Source organism: Podospora pseudopauciseta, assembly GCF_035222475.1.
Source record: "Podospora pseudopauciseta strain CBS 411.78 chromosome 5 map unlocalized CBS411.78m_5.2, whole genome shotgun sequence".
Lineage (NCBI taxonomy): Eukaryota > Fungi > Ascomycota > Sordariomycetes > Sordariales > Podosporaceae > Podospora > Podospora pseudopauciseta.
The window spans coordinates 411,807-430,357 of NW_026946666.1; the positions used below are offsets into that span (position 1 = coordinate 411,807).

Genomic DNA, 18,551 nt, shown 5'->3' on the forward strand with positions numbered 1-18,551 from the left:
AAAGCCTAAGTGGGTACTGTTGTAAGGTACCCTGACCGTAGATGTTGTGACACTTGGAAACAAAGAGACTCGGTGTGTTCCTCTGGTGACCTGCAAAATTCGAGGTTTACGAACAGCGCATCTTCATACAATAGACACAGTTGTGCTTAGTTACCTGAGAGTCGAGGGAGTCAGTTCTCACCTCAGACTTTCTCATTCTTGCCCGGCCTCGGAAATATCGCATTCTCTGGCATGTAAGCCTCTTCGTTCTGGAAGCCCCAACAGAAAAAAAAGACGGGCTTTGTTCGTTTGACGACCGAATCTTTGCCTTGAGCACAGAGTTGCATATACGTAGCACGATAGGCAATGGAACCCAAGTGACTCAACATCGAGCCATGAGGTTTCTGGAGACATATAGCTCACCTTCGGTGTACGTATGGGGACAGGATCACGAGGTAGAGTTTTATCCGTTCTTTTTCTCCAAAACAATACATATCTGCTAAATGACCGTCAAGGTTCACGGGTGGCACTGAGATCTCAAAAACGTTCCCTAAAGCTGCCTGAATATTCCCGGACTCGGGTATCTGTTTACAATTCCAACAAGGTGCTGTGGTGCCCAGGGACATATGTAGCACTTGGCGTTGTCGATACGTCCGATACTTTTGCGATACTCTAGCGAACATTCCGATCCAAGGTACACTTGAAAGGTCTTGTCAGGTTTCACAACATTAGTTCTGGACACGAGGACCACCCTTGATGAGGACAGAACGGCAGAAGCCTGTCCTACACGGAGGATGGACAGTTAAGGCACGATACCTAGCCAGATCTACCCGAGGCCTCTCAAACATTCACAACGACTTCCCCATCTTCACGAAAGGTGTTTAGTTTCTATCAGCAAGTATCTTCTTTACAATCGCAGCATGTGCAATCGACCCAAAACACTGCAGGAGACTGCCGCCATGATGGCCGTGTACGATCGGGAGCAGGCCTACAAAGCCAGACAGGAGGGGATGGCTGGGGACAGGACCGACGCAACAGCAAACAGCGATGCCAAACCTTCAGACACATCTATTGCCGGCCCCAAATGCGAAGGGGCAGAACCTGAGAGAATTTGTCCATGTTGGAAGGCGAATTGTCCCAGCTGGGCTTTTAGGAAGCCTAGAGACGGTGATTGCGACTGACAGCGTGTACTCTCTTCGTTGTTTGATGATGGTGGCTGACAATGACTATAGGCCACACAGGTAGGTATGTAAGGTAGAAGGCAGTTAGTTGGCTGTATCGATTCCTGCATACCGGTCTAATAATTCGACTTCATACTGCTCACTTCTGGTGGGGCCCGGCGTCAAGTGAATCAACCAGCCATCTGGTAAAGTATTCTTGGTCTAGAAAATAGTGGGCAAAGTTACCATGTAGCGCCGACAACCAATTAATCCACCCACCTCCCTGCCTGATCGCAAGCACCACTTGTTCTCATGCCCCAGTACGCCAAACCACAAGTCATAATACCACTAGCGCACCTCGCCAACCATGGCCGAAGACAAGAAACACACAGTTACCGAGAAAGAGGATGTTCAGAAGGACCCTAAGACGACTAGCAACAGTGGTAAAACCTCAAACTACGCCTCCACTGCTGTCCCAAGGCTGGGCATCTGCAGCAAGTTCGTTCTGCAAGCGCCCTTGCCCCAATCCGCTTGGTATTTGCGGCCACTGTTTGGCCGGTTTGACGAAATAACCGACAACTACCGGGTCATTATTTGGGATGCACTGAGGGATAAAACGGGAAGGTTGAGACACTCATACTGGGGGAATGATATGACAAGGTAGTGCCAGTGATAGTCGACTATTGCTTGATCTATGACTTTAGGTTCAAGAACAAAACCTGGTAGATGAACAGCCTTCTTGCTGTGACGTGCCAGGAGCTATCACCCCGGTCTATACCCCAGTTGAAGACATGGAAGTGTACGATGATTTGGGCAAGTAACTGAATAGTGGCGAAAAATGCGCGAGAAGTTTCGTGATCCCTGCTTACCTTTTATACTGGCAGGTGTGGTGTTTGTTGATGGTTTGCAGTTTGGCTGGTTGCAGGAGTGGTACCTACTAGTGACTACAATAAATCCGGGCTTTTGCCCAGTTTCTCTTCACTCGAAGCAAAAGTCCACTTCTTTCCCCACAGATCGCTCACCGCTTGTATCTTCTCTGCGAGACCGTATCCTTGACTACGCCTTGCTTCATCCACAACGCACCCCGACCATCCTGTCAACAAGTCGCAGCGGAATAAGAACTCAGCCCGGCTGGATGACCTGGACCTCATTAGCACGTAGGTGCGTCCCCAGCCATTCTACACTATCACTCTAGAACGCTTATCGCGCGTGTTTCATGTCAGGGCGGCCCGGATGTCAAAGGAATAACGCGCCTATCTATGTCCAACTTAAGAATTCGGGTTCGTTTTCTTTGTGACCCCTCAGGGGCGTGCCTGGCCCTCTGCCGAGATATAGATAGGAACAAAGCCAGCAATTTGGCTTCAAAGAGCGGCCGGGCTCGTACCCATCGGCAAATATTAGAATTTAGTGTCACGAGGAGAAGGATCATCGTCATAATCAAGAGATCAATAGACTACTTTCCCTGAGCAATGGGTCTCACCTGCGTTGCCTTGCGGGCTGGAACAGTGCCTTTGTCGGAGATGCTATTTCAACCTATTCATATAAGGCCGGCCCGGCGCTCTTCTCATCTGAAGACCATCTTTTGACTTCTCTTGTCATCTCTGTCCGCTTCTAAAAAAGAAACCATGAGAATTCCATCCGCCATCGCCGCTATCCTAGTGGCCGTTGCCTCCTTCTCCCTCGCTGGTGCCGTCCCCGTCGTTAGCGACGTCGAAGCCCGCGAGGCTGACCCATGGGGCCCGGTCTGCTTTTATGTTGCTAAGCAGCCCAAGAAGCCTTGCACCTACTGGAAGCAAAAGAGACAGGACACGCCGGTCATCACCAAGATGGGTCCCGGTCACGTCTATGTCCCACCTCTCCGATTCGGCGGTCTTGGTCACGTCTCTGTTGCTCCTCTCCCTGCGACCAGGGTTCAGGTCATCCCCATTGAGGACCCGACACCGGCCCCGGCACCGACTGGCAAGCTTCAGGTCATTCCTATTGAGAGGAGAGCCCCTCAGCCAACGTTCGTAACCACCTTTACCGTTCCTCTTCTGACCAGTCTGCTGACACCGGGTGTTACAGTCAGGCCCACGTTTAAGACGACGATCACCATATCGCCAGAGGCCACCTCCACCAGGCTGTCAACTATGACGCCTATCAGAGTGATCACCGTCACCCAGACAATTAGGCCGACTAGCCCTATTCCAACGTTCACCATCACATCCACTGCACCGCCAAGATCGATCCCAACGTTCACCATTACATCCATTCCCACGCCTGCTGAGCCAGCCTTGGAGAAACCTACCAACATCGATTTGACCTCCACCTTCCAGCCTCCGCCTACCCTGGAGGTACCAACCAACATCGATCCGACTTCCACATTCAAGCCAAGTCCACCCCCAAGTCCAACTTTGACTTCCAGCCTGAACTTGGGTCCTCTGGTACCTCCCACCATAACCCCAACGCCATCCCCAACACCCATCGCAATCCCCACCGAGGCATCGGAATTCAGTTCTCAACTCACCTTTCCACTACTTCCTCCCGTTACTGCTCGCGCGTTACATCCTTCCCACAAGGAGGTGATCATCGAGCTGAAGCCGGATGTTTAAACCTGTCTTTTCCTTTCTTTGCAGATATAGTAATCCAAAAAAAATGAATACAAGAATGATTTCAACCAATCTTCGTGACATCCCTCCCTATTCATCCCCAAAGTCCTCCGTAACCATCCTAAAGACCTTGTCCCCCTTATCAACCCTCACCACCCACCTCCATCCCTCCTCCACTCCCTCCCTCCTCTTGATATCAACCTCAACATCCCTATCAGGAGCCATAATCTGCCCCGCAGCCCCCGTATTCCAACTGGTCGGCGCCTCCCACCCTTTTTCCTTGTCCACCGGCTCCATCTCCAACCTCGCAACAAAAGCCGCCACCACAGCCAAAATCTCATTCGTAGCAAAGTGCCTTCCGGGGCAAAGCGTCTTGCCTCCTCCAAAGGTCCTAAAACAACTCTCTTTCGGGCGAGAAGATTTGTTTTCGGGCAGGAACCTCTCCGGGACAAAGTCATTGGCGTTCTCCCCCCAGAGCTTCGGGTCAGAGTGGACTACCCTAGTGGGCATCTGGATGAGCGCGCCTTTCTTGAGGAGATACCCGTCCAGGTACGTGTCCTGCGTTACTTCCCTCACTGGCGTGCCCATCCCCACATAACGAAGTGTTTCCTGGTAGGAGGACAGCAGCAGAGGGCAGTTGGCTTTCAACGTGACAATGTTGATTGTCCTTGTGACCGTCCCGTCCTCGCCAGGAGCAGTCTCAATGCACGCCTCCACTTCAGCCCGGATGGACGCCAAAAGGGCAGGGTTGGCGTGGACGTAGAACAAGGTCCAAAAGGCAGCGGGGATGGTGTTGACCATGATGGCGATCGTGCCCCCGATCTCAATCTTGGCGATGTCCTCGACGGGGAGCTTATTCCGTGTGGCGACACCGTAGCGGAGGCGGGTGAGGAGGGAGGCTGACTCCTGCCCGTTGGAGGTGTAGTATTTGTAAAAGGCTTGGGAGACCTTGGCTCGGGCGGCGATGGCTTTGCGGGCGAAGAGGGTGGGGAGGATGTTGATTATGATGGGCATGATGCCTTGCTCGAATTCCCAGAAGGCATCGGCGATCGACTGGTCGTTGTAGGGGTTCATAGGGCCGTAGACGGCTCTGGTCGTGGCCGAGGTGAGGGTTGTGCGAAGCCAGGAGTAGAGTTTTATGCGTTTTGTTTGGCCAATGGGGGGTTCGAGCAAGTCGAGAGAGCTGGAGACTTCACGTAACATGTCGCGGTTCATCTCGTCAATGTTGGATGGTTTGGTTCCGTCTCTCAAAGCGATGTGGCTTTCGTGAGCAACGCCGTGGTCACCGTCATCGCCGTAGACGTTGTACTGTAAGATGGCGTCTGATTCCTTGCTGCTGCCGGCTATGATGCTTGAGAATTTCATGAGGATGGGGTCGATGGAGAAGGCTCGGTGTTGCCTTTGTATCGACTGGATCAAGTCTGGACTTGAAACGACGTACATCTTCTGTCCTGGGAGCGGCACAGTGAAGATTGGCGCTCCAGTTGCTGCATAGACATCAGAGTAATAGTTGTAGGTTCGCCTGTATAACCCAATCATGTGGCTGATGATTGGAATACGCTGAGGAGCGAGTGGAGGTTCGCGCGGGTCGTAGTCGAGGAGCTTGCGAATGGCCAAGTACCCCAGGGTCACAGCCCCGGAGACGGTGGCAAGCCACAGTCTTGGGTCCATCGTAACTGTGATGTTGGCGATGGTGAAGCTTGACAGTGGTGATGTTGATGCGGGGAAAAAAGAGTTTAAATTGACCTTTGTGGGACGTCAGCTTCGTGCCTGAAGCTCTGTTGGCTCTGCCCCCCCTGTAGGGCTGTAAGCGTGGCGTTCTTGAACAGGTCTAAGATATCGGCGTTGGTCCAATCGGCAACATTATAGATAAGCGTTGACGGTGAGCGCCGCCAACAAAGTCGCAACGCATTGTGTGTTGTTTCTCTTGGGAATCCGAAGCTGGGAATGTTGGTTGTTTTATTGGATGTGGAAGGAAGAGTGGAAGCACGAAAACAGAGCCCGGTCCCACGCAAAAGGTCCGCTAGACTTCGATCTATGGGAAAGTTCAGTTAGAAGCACGTCAGAATCTCTAATGCACTTTTACCAACCAACAACAAGCCAGATAATAGATGTCCATTTCACCACGCCTGCATGAACAACTTGCAAACCACCGTCACGTCTCTTCTCGAAGAGTCGTAACTTCGAATCTATCCATGGTCGATGGGACCGGAAGGCGATCGACTCAACTATTTCTCCCAATCTCAGGTTTCAATGGCAGCCACCTCAGTCCCGCCCCCAAAGCGGCTTGGAGGGTGATCGCAAGCTTCTCCTCTTTGCACCCTTTCGAATGTCTTTTTATTCAAAGTTTGTCTCAGAAGCTTGTGCCTGGTGACTCTCAGTTTCCGTTACATCAGAAATCCACTTTCCTGCTGACGAATTGGCGGGGACGGTGATTGCAGGACTTTGTTGTTTTACCCTGGAGAATCACCGGATTGGTGGAAATTGGCGATGCTGGAGCCCCACGACACCCACAAAACACCACGCAAGTCATCGTTCCAGTACCCTGGTATACTTGCCCGGCAAGTTATCCGAGGGCGATCACCGTTGGACGGACGCGAGGACGAGAGCGCAAAACCGGCCATGGCTTCCAAACATGTCTTCGGAACCACTTCACCTAGCGCGGAGAACACGAGGGCAAGGATCTTGGAAAAACACACAAGCGGCCAGGTTTCACCAAGAAGAGATTCTCCGCCTTGCTGGAGCAGGACCAGGCTATCTTGAGCAAGGGTATTGCTAACAGGTCATGAATCCATGATTGGAGTGATCAGTAAATCGTGTATAAATCCTCAGTCATATAACCTTCCGTCCCAAGATGTTGGTTCGCTACTACCAGACCCAGGACCATCCGAGCCTTCCCTGTCAGATCTACTACTCCTTCAAGTGCCTAACTTGACGACATAGAACCACCATGAAGCTCCTCGGTCTCAGTGTATTTCTCGCTCTGGCCCAGGCCACACCCACCCCTACTCTCCCTGAGGAAAATACGGTGAGGCTGGAGAAAAGAGCCAGTATCTCAGAGGCAGCGACCCTGGGATTTGCCTCTTTGAACGGAGGGTCAGTATCATTCCCTTGTCATCTCTCTTTTAATCAAGGCCGACAACTAACAAGCGTTTCCGCAGAACGACTGGAGGTGCAGGTGGTACAGTAACGACTGTGTCCACGCTCCCTGAGTTCACCGCCGCTGTTGGCGAGAAGAATACGGCCCCAACCATTGTGGTAATTCGTGGAGTTATCACGGGCAACGAGAAGGTCCGCATTGGGAGCAACAAGAGTATCATTGGCCTGCCCGGTTCTGGCCTGAGGGGCATTGGCTTGCACTTCCGCAGACAAAACAACCTCATCGTACGCAACATCGTCTCCTCCTTTGTTGTGGCGAGCACCGCTGAGGATGCACTCAAGATCGAGGTCAGCTCCTACCTTTCATTCCTCCTCGCCTGGTAGTAATCGCGCCTACTAACGACCGCCCACCAGGGAAGCACCAACGTCTGGGTCGACCACTGCGAATTCCACTCCACCCTGAACAGCGACAAGGACTTCTATGACGGCGCTGTTGACTCGTCCCACGGCTCCGACTTCATCACCGTCTCCCACACCTACTTCCACGACCACTGGAAAACCTCCCTCGTCGGCCATAGCGACAATAACGGCTCCCAGGATAAAGGTAAGCTGCGCATTACGTACGCCAACAACTATTGGAAGAACGTGAATTCACGTGCACCGCTTCTCCGCTTCGGAACGGCCCACATCTACAACTCTTTCTACGAGAACATGAGCTCGGCTGTCAATACCCGAATGGGCGCTCAGGCGCTAGTTCAGAGCAACGTCTTCCGTAATGTTACGGCTGCCGTCGTCAGCCAGGATTCCAAGGAGGTCGGGTTTGCGGTTCTGGAGGGCAATGAGCTTGGTGGCGGCCTTGCCAATGCCCCGGCTGGGAACTTGGGGTCGAGCAGCATTCCCTATTCTTTTTCTCTGCTGGGTGCGGGTGCGGTGCCGTCGAGGGTGCCTGCTGAGGCTGGTGCTATTCTCAAGTTTTGAGTGTCGGTCTTGTGTTGCGGACACATGAGCATCATATCATACATGTAAATATGCACAACCTTTGATATACCTATCTTCATCTCATCCTGGCTTTGGCCGACATGTGGCCGTCTTCTCGGAACTCTTTCGGCATGTTCGGTGCTTATCATCTCGCCTTGTACCACTTCTTTGATAAGTCAAGGGCTTGACCTGCTGAGTACGCTCGGCTTCTTCGGTAAGCCCCGGGCGTATCGGCTCGCTGAGTAGGACTTATTCGGTAAGTCCAGTGTTCATCTCATAATCTGCGGTGAGCGCCTGACACTACCGTTTACAAGCGGCTAACTCAAAACCGTAGAGACTTCAAACAGGAATCCTGCCCTTTCAAACAGATAGCAAAGCGCAAGACTTCGGATTCTACTCACCTAAGATACCTATCTTGGACAATCACTACCTCGGTCCAACTCTGACCGGGCACCGTTGCGTACTCAGCAATCCCCGTGGTGGCTTCGGTGGCTTGGGTTTGGGTCATTCGTGCTTGCAGTTGCCTTAGTAAGAGCACCCAGTCAGCGTCTTGTGATGACTCGATCCACACCACACGTCATTGTTTTTTCTCGGAGTTGTCGTCTTCGTCGCTTTGGCTTCCGTCTGGGGGGCAGAAACACATTCAACTTGATCAGGTTAGGTACCATGGAAAAGAAAACTATAAGAAGCTGAGCTGCCGTACTACCGGCCTCATCATGGAAAACATCAGGTTGAATCAGCACATTGAAACAGAACAGATCATACAACTCAAACAACGACAATATGAGTTCCCTTCTCTCGATCGCCTTGATGGCCTTTCTCGCTGTCACCTCAACGGCGTCACCCCTAGCGGCGAACTCGAAACCGTCCACGACCGCCGCCTCGGTCCCCACATATACACCCCTTACCCCAGCCGAGATCAAGGCCCTGCAGACTGAGCTACTCCTCGCCCCCTCGTACAAGGACAAGGAGAAGGTCCTCTTCCCCCCCAACAACGGCGGCAGCGCCAACAACGTCTCCTTCCAGTTCGTCCCCAGCAACGGCCCAGCCCCCCAAGACGGTAGCGTCATCGTCGGCAGCGTCGACTCCATCCCAGGCCTGATCGGCACCAACGTCGCCGCAGCCATCGGCTTCATCGGCCCCTGCGGCCTCAACGTCCCCCACCTCCACCCCCGCGGGAACGAGTTCCTGACCGTGGTCAGTGGCACCCTCATCGGGGCCTTTCTCCTCGAGCCGGACGGGCCGTTCGTCGGGGACGTCCCCCAGGTCGCCATGACGCTGAGCAACTACACCGGCATGCTGTTCCCGCAGGGGCATACGCACTGGCAGTTCAACCCGACGTGCGAGCAGGCTGTGTTTTCGGCCGCGTTTGACAGCAATGATGAGGGACGGTTTCAGGTTGCGCAGACCTTTTTCTCGTCCATGCCCGATAATGTGCTCACGGCGAGCTTGGGGAATCCTACGTTTTTGGGACCGAAGCAGCTGGATCAGCTGAGGGGGATTATCCCTAGTGCTTTTGTTGTCATGGTGGATAGTTGTGCCAAGGCTTGTGGGATCAAGACTGCTTAGGTGGTTGGTCACTCGCTACCTCAGCTAGGTAGGGGGTTCCGTGGGTGGATGGGAGACTCCAGGATGGTGGCTGGGATTTTTTCAGAGGGAGGGAGTTTCGATTGGGGGCATACATGTAGTTAGTGTTGGCTAGTTCTCTTTGGGTTGATGAAGGGAAATGCAGGTGGTGTGGGTGCAGACTGTGGTGTGTTTGGATTATCATCGTTGTTGTCACATAGATATTCGGTAGCAAGCTTCTGGGCCGTTTCGATTTCCTTCTATTGCCAAAAGTTATGAAACCCAATTCCTAGAGCAGCAGTTTCACGTGCAGGAGCTCGGAAATAACAATCGCATTCGGTGAAAATGAAAAGAATTGGACCGAAAGGTCCAAATTGGGGATAGCTGGCGAACATGAACGTAAGATATTGCCATATTGAGAAGGAGAGCATCGCGTGACTGGCTGCCCGATTCTCGAAAATGGTGTAAAGGTGTGGCACGGCGCGCCCCATGCCGCAGCGGTCCTTCCAGTGTTAAACGGCTGATTGGGGAGGAAGAGACCGATTACATGACTGTGTGCCTCAGAAAGTCTTCCGCAAACATTCCCAACTCTTTTCCAAGACAACTGAATGTAGTCCCGTGCCCGAGGGTTGCATTCTGCAGTCAGATCACGACATTAATATATGAGGTTGTCTGTGAGCTGTATACACACCAGCCTAGCTTATCAGCGTGATTGTTTGCCTACTGTAAGGATGCAGTGAATGGTTCGCATAGATTCAATTGAGGCCCAAGAGGATCGGATCGGGGAGTTGGACGACGTTGGTCTGGTAAACGCTACAAGCGCCACCCACTTGCACCACCTGCCGTGCGTAAAACTGAATGGTACGTACGCACAATGAATGCCGCGCTAGGGATCACTTACCATACGATGGAAGCCATTCTCAGGGTCCTGATGGGCCGCAGTGGGACAGAATCCACATGCAATAGAAGGTCCAACGGTGTGGCTGGAATGGACGGGGCTTGGGACTCTAATGGAGAGCATCGGGATTTAGCAAGGGATCGTCGTGATTCGGATAAAGCTCTTTCCTATTCCGACTGACACAATAGGCGTCCTTTTTCATTTCTGCGATTGGGGCGTTGGGAGCAAGAATGTTGGTGATAGAACCAGACATCGAGCCGATCCTTTGATGCAAACACTTTAAGCCCAGGCACCCAACGGCAGAAAGAAGATAGCCATGAGTGTGGCGCGGCATGAAGCTGACTGATGATTGTTGATATCTCGCTCCGGAAACAATCAAGGAAGGCATGTTAACCTGGGTGGCTACGATAAACCCGCCGAAGGAACGCTGTCCAGAACTGGGCCTGCCCCACAAGGCGGTCTCTGGTAAAAGAACGAGTGTAAGGCAGATGTACTTACTACCGTGCCTGTACATGACTCAAATGATCTTCCAAGAGCCCAACGGGCTGTCTTCATGACAGAAGTACCATATTCTCCATAGACACCAGGCCTTTTATAGTTCTCCGGTCCATGAGAGAAGCCTACTCTTCCTACCAAGCTCCTCGACGCAACGCCTGGCGACTCTGCAGAAAGCTTTCATCTCACACCGTCATGCTCTTCCATAGCCTGGCCAGCCAGGAGTTCCTCTGGGCCGGTGGAGCCCTTTCGGGAGTTGCCATCCACCTAACACTCTTCATCCGTGGCGAGTGGCATGTTCACGCTCCAGAAATCATCTGTGCCTACGGCGCCCTCGTCGCTGTCTCAACCCTGGCCGGAATCCTCTATGAAGCTTCAATCATCGGGCAGGCACTCGCCTGCCACTTGCTAGGTCTGACTGCTAGCTAGCATCATCATCTATCGCATCTCCTTTCATCGCTTGACCCGTGCCGGGTTCCCGGCACCGTTTTGGGCCCGCTTCACAAAGCTGGGTCATGTGTGGTACTCTCGAAACTCCAAGAACAACCTGTACCTGCATGAGCTGAATGCAAAGTATGGGGACGTTGTGAGGACTGATATCAAGAAGCCCCCCTTTTCAGAAGTTAAACACCATCTAACGTTTTTCGTTTGTCTCAGGCCCTGCCGAGGTCACGGTATTCCTCCCTGAGGCTCCCGACGTCATGACAAGCCGCCACTCCAACTGCGTCAAAGCTGAATTCTATGATCTGATATGACCTGAAATGGCACTGTTCGCTGCACGGGACAGAAGTGTCCATTCGAGGCGGCGGCGAGACTGGCAGCCTGCTTTCTCTCCTCAAGGTTAGTCCTACCCCTTCAAAAAAACGGAATCAATACCTAGCGATCTCGGCTAACTGAACCGCCAAGCTATCAGACATTATGAAGAAAAGGTGCTGTTGCACATCGAAGAGCTAGATCAGCAGCTGGAATTGAAAGCAAAGAGCGGCGCCGTCGTGAATGTCACCGACTTTCTGCTCTGGTTTACCTTTGATCTGATGGGCGACTTCACCTTCAGCACCCCATTCGGGGTCCTCAAGGGCGAGGACCCGAGATCCCACGAGATGATCCTGCAGATCAAAAACGCCCGGGTGCTCCTCGGTCCCCTGACGCCAATCCCCTGGCTCCTGCACATCGGCACCAAGTTACTTCCTAGGGTCCTCTGGATCAAGGATTGGTACGAATCAGTCGACTGGTGCCAGGAGCAGATCCAAGCACGCCTAGCCAAGGGGCCGGCGCCGGAGCTACGAGATCTCACTTATTACATCATGGAGAAGGAGAAGGAGAACAACGTCGATGCTGGGCCTTGGCTCAGGGGGATAGTCTGCTCGCCGTCTTGGCGGGAAGGTCAGTTTTCCCTCTACCTTTGTGCGCCCAGTGACCGCTGATGCACAGTCAAATAGTGAGCCAACCGCGCAAGCCCTCGCCGCGGTCCTCCACGAGCTGGTGCTGCACCCAGAGCACATCGACAAGCTCCACGCCGAGCTGGGAGACACATGCCTAACCGACACCAACGCCCTGGCCGAGCTCCCCCATCTCAACGCCGTCATCCAGGAGGCCATGCGCCTCCACCCATTCCTGCCCACCGGCGGAATCCGCAAAACCACCGACACTGGCGTGACCATCTGGGACGTGCACATACCGCCTCACACGACAGTCCTAACTCCTCTTTACACCATCTCCCCGCGTGAGTCTCGGCCCATCCCTTATCTCACCGATATTAAACTAACCTTGAAATGTCACCCAGGCGAGGATTGCTTCGAACAGGGCTCCTCCTTCATCCCAGACCGGTGGACCACCGCGCCCGGAGATGGTCCGCAACGCGGCCGCCCACGCCCCGTTCAGCTTGGGCAAGTACAACTGCATCGGGCAGCACCTCGCCATGCGCATGATGCGGTACACGCTTGCGCGGGTCATCAAAAAGTACAGGTTTTACCATCCTCCCGGGGTGGACGGGAGCGAGATGGAGGGGGAGAAGGCGGATCGGTTTACGTCTTTTGCTGGGCCGGTGCCGCTTGTTTTTGAGCTTAGATGAGGGTCTGGTGCTGTGGTATGGCGATGGCAGAGAGATGGATGCCGTGTACCTAGGTAGGCAGCTAAAGGTATTGCATATAACTGAGAATAACACAATTGTATGATTCAGTGTTGCAGCCTCACCACAGTCTGTACCAGTTTACACAGACTAGACAGAGCTTGAACGCGGCAGGAGCTGGCTGGAGCACGCGCCGCCTGCCACCATCGGTGACTGGGAAGGCAGCTGCCGTATTTTCCAAGTACATAGTGCACCACGAGTGCCGGGTGTGTTATTGCCGGCGGGTAGGTCTGTGCCTTGCGTAGGGCTGTGGCACACAGCGGACGACCTTTCGGCACGTTCAGCCTGGGGATAGGCAGCTTGGATAAGGGGGGTAGGTGCGGGACGTCTCGCGGTTTTCGTACAACGGATGGTTGGGTGGTTGGGTAGGGCTGAGCCGCATCAGGAACGGTGAGGGAGGGGTACCACAGTTCTGGAAGTGTGGTCTCAATTTGTTTGTTGGTGCACTTCTTGCCCGTCAGCGTCAGGGTAGGTAGCATTGTGGGGTCATGGACTGAGGAGTGTTGGTGATACAGCAGCAAGGCGGACATCGGTGCAACCAACAAGGTGGGATAGCGAGCCGGATCATCGTGAGTGCGAGCAATATTGCCTATAACGCCATGACCGGGCAAGGATGCTGCTGCATGGCCTAGGTACGGTGAGCGCATGGAGTGATGTGAAAACAGATATGCACCAATCGAGCGAGGTACTGGGAAGGATCTAATCGCCGAGGCATGTAATAGGCTGAGTAGGTAGGTCATATGCGATCTCCTGTACTACATTGGACTTGAGCTTTCCAATAGGTAGACAGGCAATATATCAGCATACTGTCCGTGTAAAGAGCCATGTGGCGTAGAACACACAAAGGTGTCTGGGACATAAACAGTAAGATAACCGCATACTGTCTTCGACGCCCTATGTGAGAATGAAATCCTCGCATTCTTGCTGCATGCTCGGCGGCCTGAACAGAACCAACAGACTCTGGTTTACCCCAGAGGTCTCTGCAGAGGACCTGTCGGGTGTCGCCCGGCTAATAGCACAGGTGGGGATGCCGGTGCATCCAAGCAGTCGAAAAAGCGCAGCAACAAACCAACGTGCATAATGAATGTATGTGGGATGCTGCAATCATCAGGAGTAAACCACACAGGGCTTCCAGCATGAAATCAACCAACTCCCTTCTACACCGTACACTGACATTAACGTGCCACTTCGGTCGAAAGAGCAAAGGATGCCATGGTCGAGACTCTACCCCCACCTGGATTTAAGAGATAAACCCCCTTCCTGGAAAGTCCTGTATCGCCGAGGACTTTTGTCCAACTACGAGACAAGCTGAATCGGACAAGATGATTGAAAGTATACCGCAGCAGGCCGAGTGCCTCGCCGCAGCGGGACTCCAGAACCGAATCCTTCTTCCCACTTCTCCAGAATATGCATCCCGAATCGAAGCATACTGGAGCAAGAGCTCCCAGCTCAAACCGGCTTGCTTCATACAGCCAACCTCAGCCACCGAGGTCGCCGACGCACTGAAGGCCCTGGTTGCTGCAAAGCAAACCTTCGCCGTCCGCTCCGGGGGGTGCAACTTCTGGCCAAGCAACAACATCGACCATGGCGTCACCATTGATCTTGGTCAGTTGGCCTGGATCAAGTACAACCCCGATGACGAGACAGTGAGCATTGGGCCAGGCGCGCGTTGGGGCCAGGTTTGTTCTCTCTCCTTCTCCCTGCCCTTCATACTCCGTGTGGGATGATGCCAACTTCAGCTGCGGCTAGGTCTATGAATACCTCGCCAAATACGACCGCGCAGTGGCAGGCGGCCGTGAAGCTAGAGTGGGCGTGGGCGGACTACTCCTCGGCGGCGGTAACACTCTCTTCACGGGGCGTCGCGGTTTTGCCTGCGACAATGTGATTGAGTACGAAGTCGTCCTGGCCAACGGAAGCATCGTCAAAGCCACCGCCAGCGGCGAGTACAGCGATCTTTTCAGGGCGCTCAAGGGCGGCGGCAATAACTTTGGTATTGTCACCTCCTACACCATGCCCGCAATCCCATGCGCTTCCATCTGGGGCGGGCTCGTCATACTCCCCCCAGATATCATGCCCGCGGCGGCCGACGCCTTTGTCGATTTCACTAGCAACCTGGAAAAGGATCCAGACAGTAACTTGATCCTCATGATTGCCCATCTCGAGCCCAAGCCGGGCACCGTGATTGCCGGCTTGTACGCGAACGTGGCGGGTGTCGAGAAGCCGCCAATCTTCGACAAGTTCCTCACGTTCCCCGAGTTGCTCACGACATACAAGAAGACAACCCTCGTTGAGTGTCTGAATGCAACGGCCCAAGGGACAGGCTATCAGTAAGCCCACTTTCGTCTTCGTTACAAGGCAGTCCGGTAACTGGTGTACATCGGTGCTAATCATCATCCACAGCGGCGTCTGGTTTGCCTCCTCCTTTGCCAACAACCCGGCCATCCTCCGACGGGCCGCAGAACTACACCAGGAGCTGGCGGCTGAGTTTGAGGCGCACATCACCGACCAGGACTTCCAGACCCAGTGCATCTTCCAGCCGCTGCCGCGCGCCTTCGCGCAGAACTCGGTCAAGTTGGGGGGTAACATGTTAGGGTTGGAACGTAACAAGGTCGACGGTGTGCTTTGGAGCGCACATATCATGGTTCGGACAGCGGAGCAGGAGGCGTGGGCCTACCCGCGTGTGCGCGCTTATGTCGAGAAGGTGCGCGCTTACGCCGCTGAGGTCGACGGGCTCCTCCCCTGGATCACGGCCAACTACGCAAACCCGGAACAACCGGTGCTGGAGAGCTACGGACCGGAAAATGTTGCGCGGATCCGGGAGGTTGCGAAGAAGTATGATGCCGATGGTGTTTTTCAGACCTTGTGCCCCGGGGGTTTCAAGATTTCCAAAGTCTAAGGCTTTGGGTTCTACGCAACGATCAGACAGCAAAACAGAATACATGAAGATGAATCCGATCTATCTGTCCGTTTTTATTTACTCAGTCCTCCTGATACATAGGCTGTTGGTCAACTTTGCTGGGGGCTGGTGCAACCCCAAGCTTTGAACAGGTCTCATTGACAGACCTCGGCACACACCACGCTACCTGGTAATTATTCTTGCACAACACTCCTTTTTTGCCTGCATATGCTGACCCAGAACAGCTGAAATACATACCTACCTACATTGCCTGAGGTACCTTACCCAAGAGGTTTATGGTGGGAGAGAATACTAGATCGTTCGAAGTCTTGGCGCTGCCCATCAAAGCGTTGGCGGCCTGTTGATCTTTCTACCCATCAATTACAACATATTCCCTTTGCTTATCGCTATCCCCTGTAGCTTCCTCCCTCTCCTTTTCCCTTTCTCTTTTTTCCTTTTCCTCCCTTCCGGTCTGGCCTTCCGCACAGTCGCTGGCCTCTTTCAAAACAAGCCTAGAGAAATGCGTGGCCAGACAGGTGTCAGTACCAAATCTCGCAGTTGGAAGGTCACTTGAGAAGATAACTAGAACCAGGCTTACCTGCGGTTGCCGACACGCTGCAAAACACGAACCTGTAGTCATGTCTTTCCACCATGACGTTAGGCACATTGGGCCTCAAGCACGTCCCACCCGGTAGATCGCAAGGACGGGGTTTGTGATACTGGGTTTGGCGTTGTGCCAGGTTCTCTCCTGTCAACCTCATGGGGATGTCTACAGACAGATTTATCGCCGTTCCACGCTCGGTCGAGCACACAAAAGCATCACACGCCTCTTGAGTAGGGACAAAAGGCCATGCGAACCCCGCAGACAGGAACATCTTTGGTGGTGTTGGGTTCGTCAGGTCCGCGCCTGGAGCACATTGATAAGCGACGCTGCACATCTCGTTTTGGTCTGGTAGGAGTTGCTCGTGCTGATGAGCGTGGGCGCGTTCTTTGTCTACCAGCTCCATTGGAGCTTGTACGGAACCCAACGTAAGCCTGCTTTGGTTTGCTCCAGGTGTACTCGTAGGCAAGCCCGTTGATTTCCTACCGCCTCTGCCTTGAACCGCTATTTATGGGACCAGCTTGTTGTCAGTGTAGTGTATGTGCATGTGCAATATTCAAGTCTGGGGGGAGAAATGACATTGCATCTCTGGCATTGTTCACCGAATGTTTGATTTGATGGTGGGTTGCAACCACTCCACTTTTCTACAAAAGAGTTGATCAAAACGGCATCTGGGCCCTATCCTTATTGTCGTGCGGTGGTCAGGACGGTACAGGCTCTGTGACTTATAATATCAAGGTGGACGTGACGGTCGGCTTGAGCTTTGATGGAGAGCCAACTGGTTGTGGGACAACGAGAGTGCGTCCCTGATGACTTGATACACGCATTTTGTCCTATGACTATCCCCTGGTGACCAGTATAAAAAGGTCCTTGATCTCTCTCGAGTAGTCATGACCCAAGTAGTCAACCTGAAATTCTGATAGGTATTGCTCTTGTGACATTGAGTGATCATGACATTCTCCGTGGCAAGACTGGCCGAGGTTGGATCACTTTATCTTGACCAACATGTTTACTTCAGTCTTAACCAGGAGACAGACAGCTGATAGCGGTCGGCAAAGCGCCATCAGTTAAGCCTGCAACACTGTGTGGTCTGATTACCCAGTAACATGAACCCAGAGTGGAGTCTGTGCGGCTCTGTAAGGTCATCTGGGCGCCTGGCATGGGTCATTTCGTAGTTCGATTCCAAGTACTGTGTTACCGGCGTGACGCAGCACAGTCCATTGAAGAGACCCATCGTGTACAGATATATATATCTGCCTACCTTACCTGCTACTGTGACTCCAACGGTTTTGAGAGCCCAGTTGCAAGCCAGGCTTTTACTAAGGAAATTTATATATCAACCACAAATACAAACGACAAGGCGAATCCACCATAGATTACCATGCTGCAAAACAACCGCCCTGTCAAGCGAGACCCCTCGGGCCCCCAACAGCAGCGACACCATCTACAGAACCTACCTCCAACCTCATGAGCCGGTATCCAAACAGCAGCGACGTCCTCTACGCAACAGTTGACCAACTCTGAATACGCACACCCAAAGCCTCCAGTCTCAGCCGGACATCAAACAGCAGCGAAATTCTCCAGCGAATAGTTCTCCGGCTCCAGATATAGATACCCAAAGCCTCCGGTTTCAGCCAGTACCTACATCCAAACAGCATCGACCTCCTCCACCGAAAAGTTCTCCAGCCCCGAAGATAGATACCCAGAGCCTCCAGTCCCAGCCGGTACCCAAGCAGCATCGACATCCTCCACCTCCACCAAAAATCCCACCAGCTCCAAAGTCGCATACCCAAAGCGTCAAGCAAGAGCCGCAGATGATGTCGCAAGGAAAATGAAATCCGGGAAGGAGAAAAACACGCTGAAGTATATTTTGCCCGGGGTTTTCGCAGGCAATGACTCAATGAGGGGTGGTAGGGGTCGGCTAGAGCGATGGAAGAATGAGTGTTTGGCTTTTGAATGGCTTCGAAGAAGTGGAAGTTGCTAATGACAATATGTGCCTACGTACCCAGGTAGTTATTGAGGTAGTTGGTCCTTTTAATTGGTATTTCGCTGCACGAATCTTGAATCCAAACCTTGTCTAAATCCTCAGAGATGGGGGCTGTTTGTTGGTCTTGAGTCCTTGGTGTATGTTAGCAAGCCTCCACATGAATGAAGGAGATGGCA

The 18,551-nt window shown here is 53.1% G+C and overlaps 7 protein-coding genes across 7 annotated transcripts; 6 read left to right on the forward strand and 1 right to left on the reverse strand.

Annotated features, from left to right (window-relative positions):
• Positions 1 to 2,601: 2,601 nt before the first annotated feature.
• QC763_501871 (uncharacterized protein) lies at positions 2,602 to 3,730 on the forward strand (the record flags this gene model as incomplete). The annotated part of the gene is made up of 2 exons (XM_062912778.1): positions 2,602 to 3,144; positions 3,204 to 3,730. The coding sequence occupies exons 1-2, from the start codon at positions 2,892 to 2,894 to the stop codon at positions 3,728 to 3,730; spliced, it is 780 nt and encodes a 259-aa protein (XP_062763860.1). The 5' UTR covers positions 2,602 to 2,891.
• Positions 3,731 to 3,817: 87 nt separating this feature from the next.
• QC763_501870 (uncharacterized protein) lies at positions 3,818 to 5,398 on the reverse strand (the record flags this gene model as incomplete). Its single annotated transcript, XM_062912779.1, has 1 exon — positions 3,818 to 5,398. One exon carries the CDS (start codon positions 5,396 to 5,398, stop codon positions 3,818 to 3,820), a length of 1,581 nt encoding a protein of 526 aa, XP_062763861.1.
• A 386-nt stretch (positions 5,399 to 5,784) lies between these two features.
• Positions 5,785 to 7,993, forward strand: QC763_501860 (uncharacterized protein). Its single transcript, XM_062912777.1, has 3 exons — positions 5,785 to 6,823; positions 6,889 to 7,174; positions 7,241 to 7,993. The coding sequence occupies exons 1-3, from the start codon at positions 6,678 to 6,680 to the stop codon at positions 7,802 to 7,804; spliced, it is 996 nt and encodes a 331-aa protein (XP_062763862.1). The 5' UTR covers positions 5,785 to 6,677; the 3' UTR covers positions 7,805 to 7,993.
• A 594-nt stretch (positions 7,994 to 8,587) lies between these two features.
• QC763_501850 (uncharacterized protein) lies at positions 8,588 to 9,373 on the forward strand (the record flags this gene model as incomplete). Its single annotated transcript, XM_062912776.1, has 1 exon — positions 8,588 to 9,373. The coding sequence occupies one exon, from the start codon at positions 8,588 to 8,590 to the stop codon at positions 9,371 to 9,373; it is 786 nt and encodes a 261-aa protein (XP_062763863.1).
• A 1,585-nt stretch (positions 9,374 to 10,958) lies between these two features.
• On the forward strand, positions 10,959 to 11,518 carry QC763_0080280 (uncharacterized protein; the record flags this gene model as incomplete). Its single annotated transcript, XM_062906089.1, has 2 exons — positions 10,959 to 11,175; positions 11,421 to 11,518. The coding sequence occupies 2 exons, from the start codon at positions 10,959 to 10,961 to the stop codon at positions 11,516 to 11,518; spliced, it is 315 nt and encodes a 104-aa protein (XP_062763864.1).
• A 6-nt stretch (positions 11,519 to 11,524) lies between these two features.
• QC763_0080290 (uncharacterized protein) lies at positions 11,525 to 12,834 on the forward strand (the record flags this gene model as incomplete). Its single annotated transcript, XM_062906090.1, has 5 exons — positions 11,525 to 11,603; positions 11,670 to 11,755; positions 11,972 to 12,146; positions 12,220 to 12,455; positions 12,547 to 12,834. The coding sequence occupies 5 exons, from the start codon at positions 11,525 to 11,527 to the stop codon at positions 12,832 to 12,834; spliced, it is 864 nt and encodes a 287-aa protein (XP_062763865.1).
• A 1,170-nt stretch (positions 12,835 to 14,004) lies between these two features.
• On the forward strand, positions 14,005 to 15,791 carry QC763_501820 (uncharacterized protein). The gene is made up of 3 exons (XM_062912775.1): positions 14,005 to 14,570; positions 14,641 to 15,218; positions 15,292 to 15,791. Exons 1-3 carry the CDS (start codon positions 14,214 to 14,216, stop codon positions 15,785 to 15,787), a joined length of 1,431 nt encoding a protein of 476 aa, XP_062763866.1. The 5' UTR covers positions 14,005 to 14,213; the 3' UTR covers positions 15,788 to 15,791.
• The last annotated feature ends 2,760 nt before the right edge of the window (positions 15,792 to 18,551 follow it).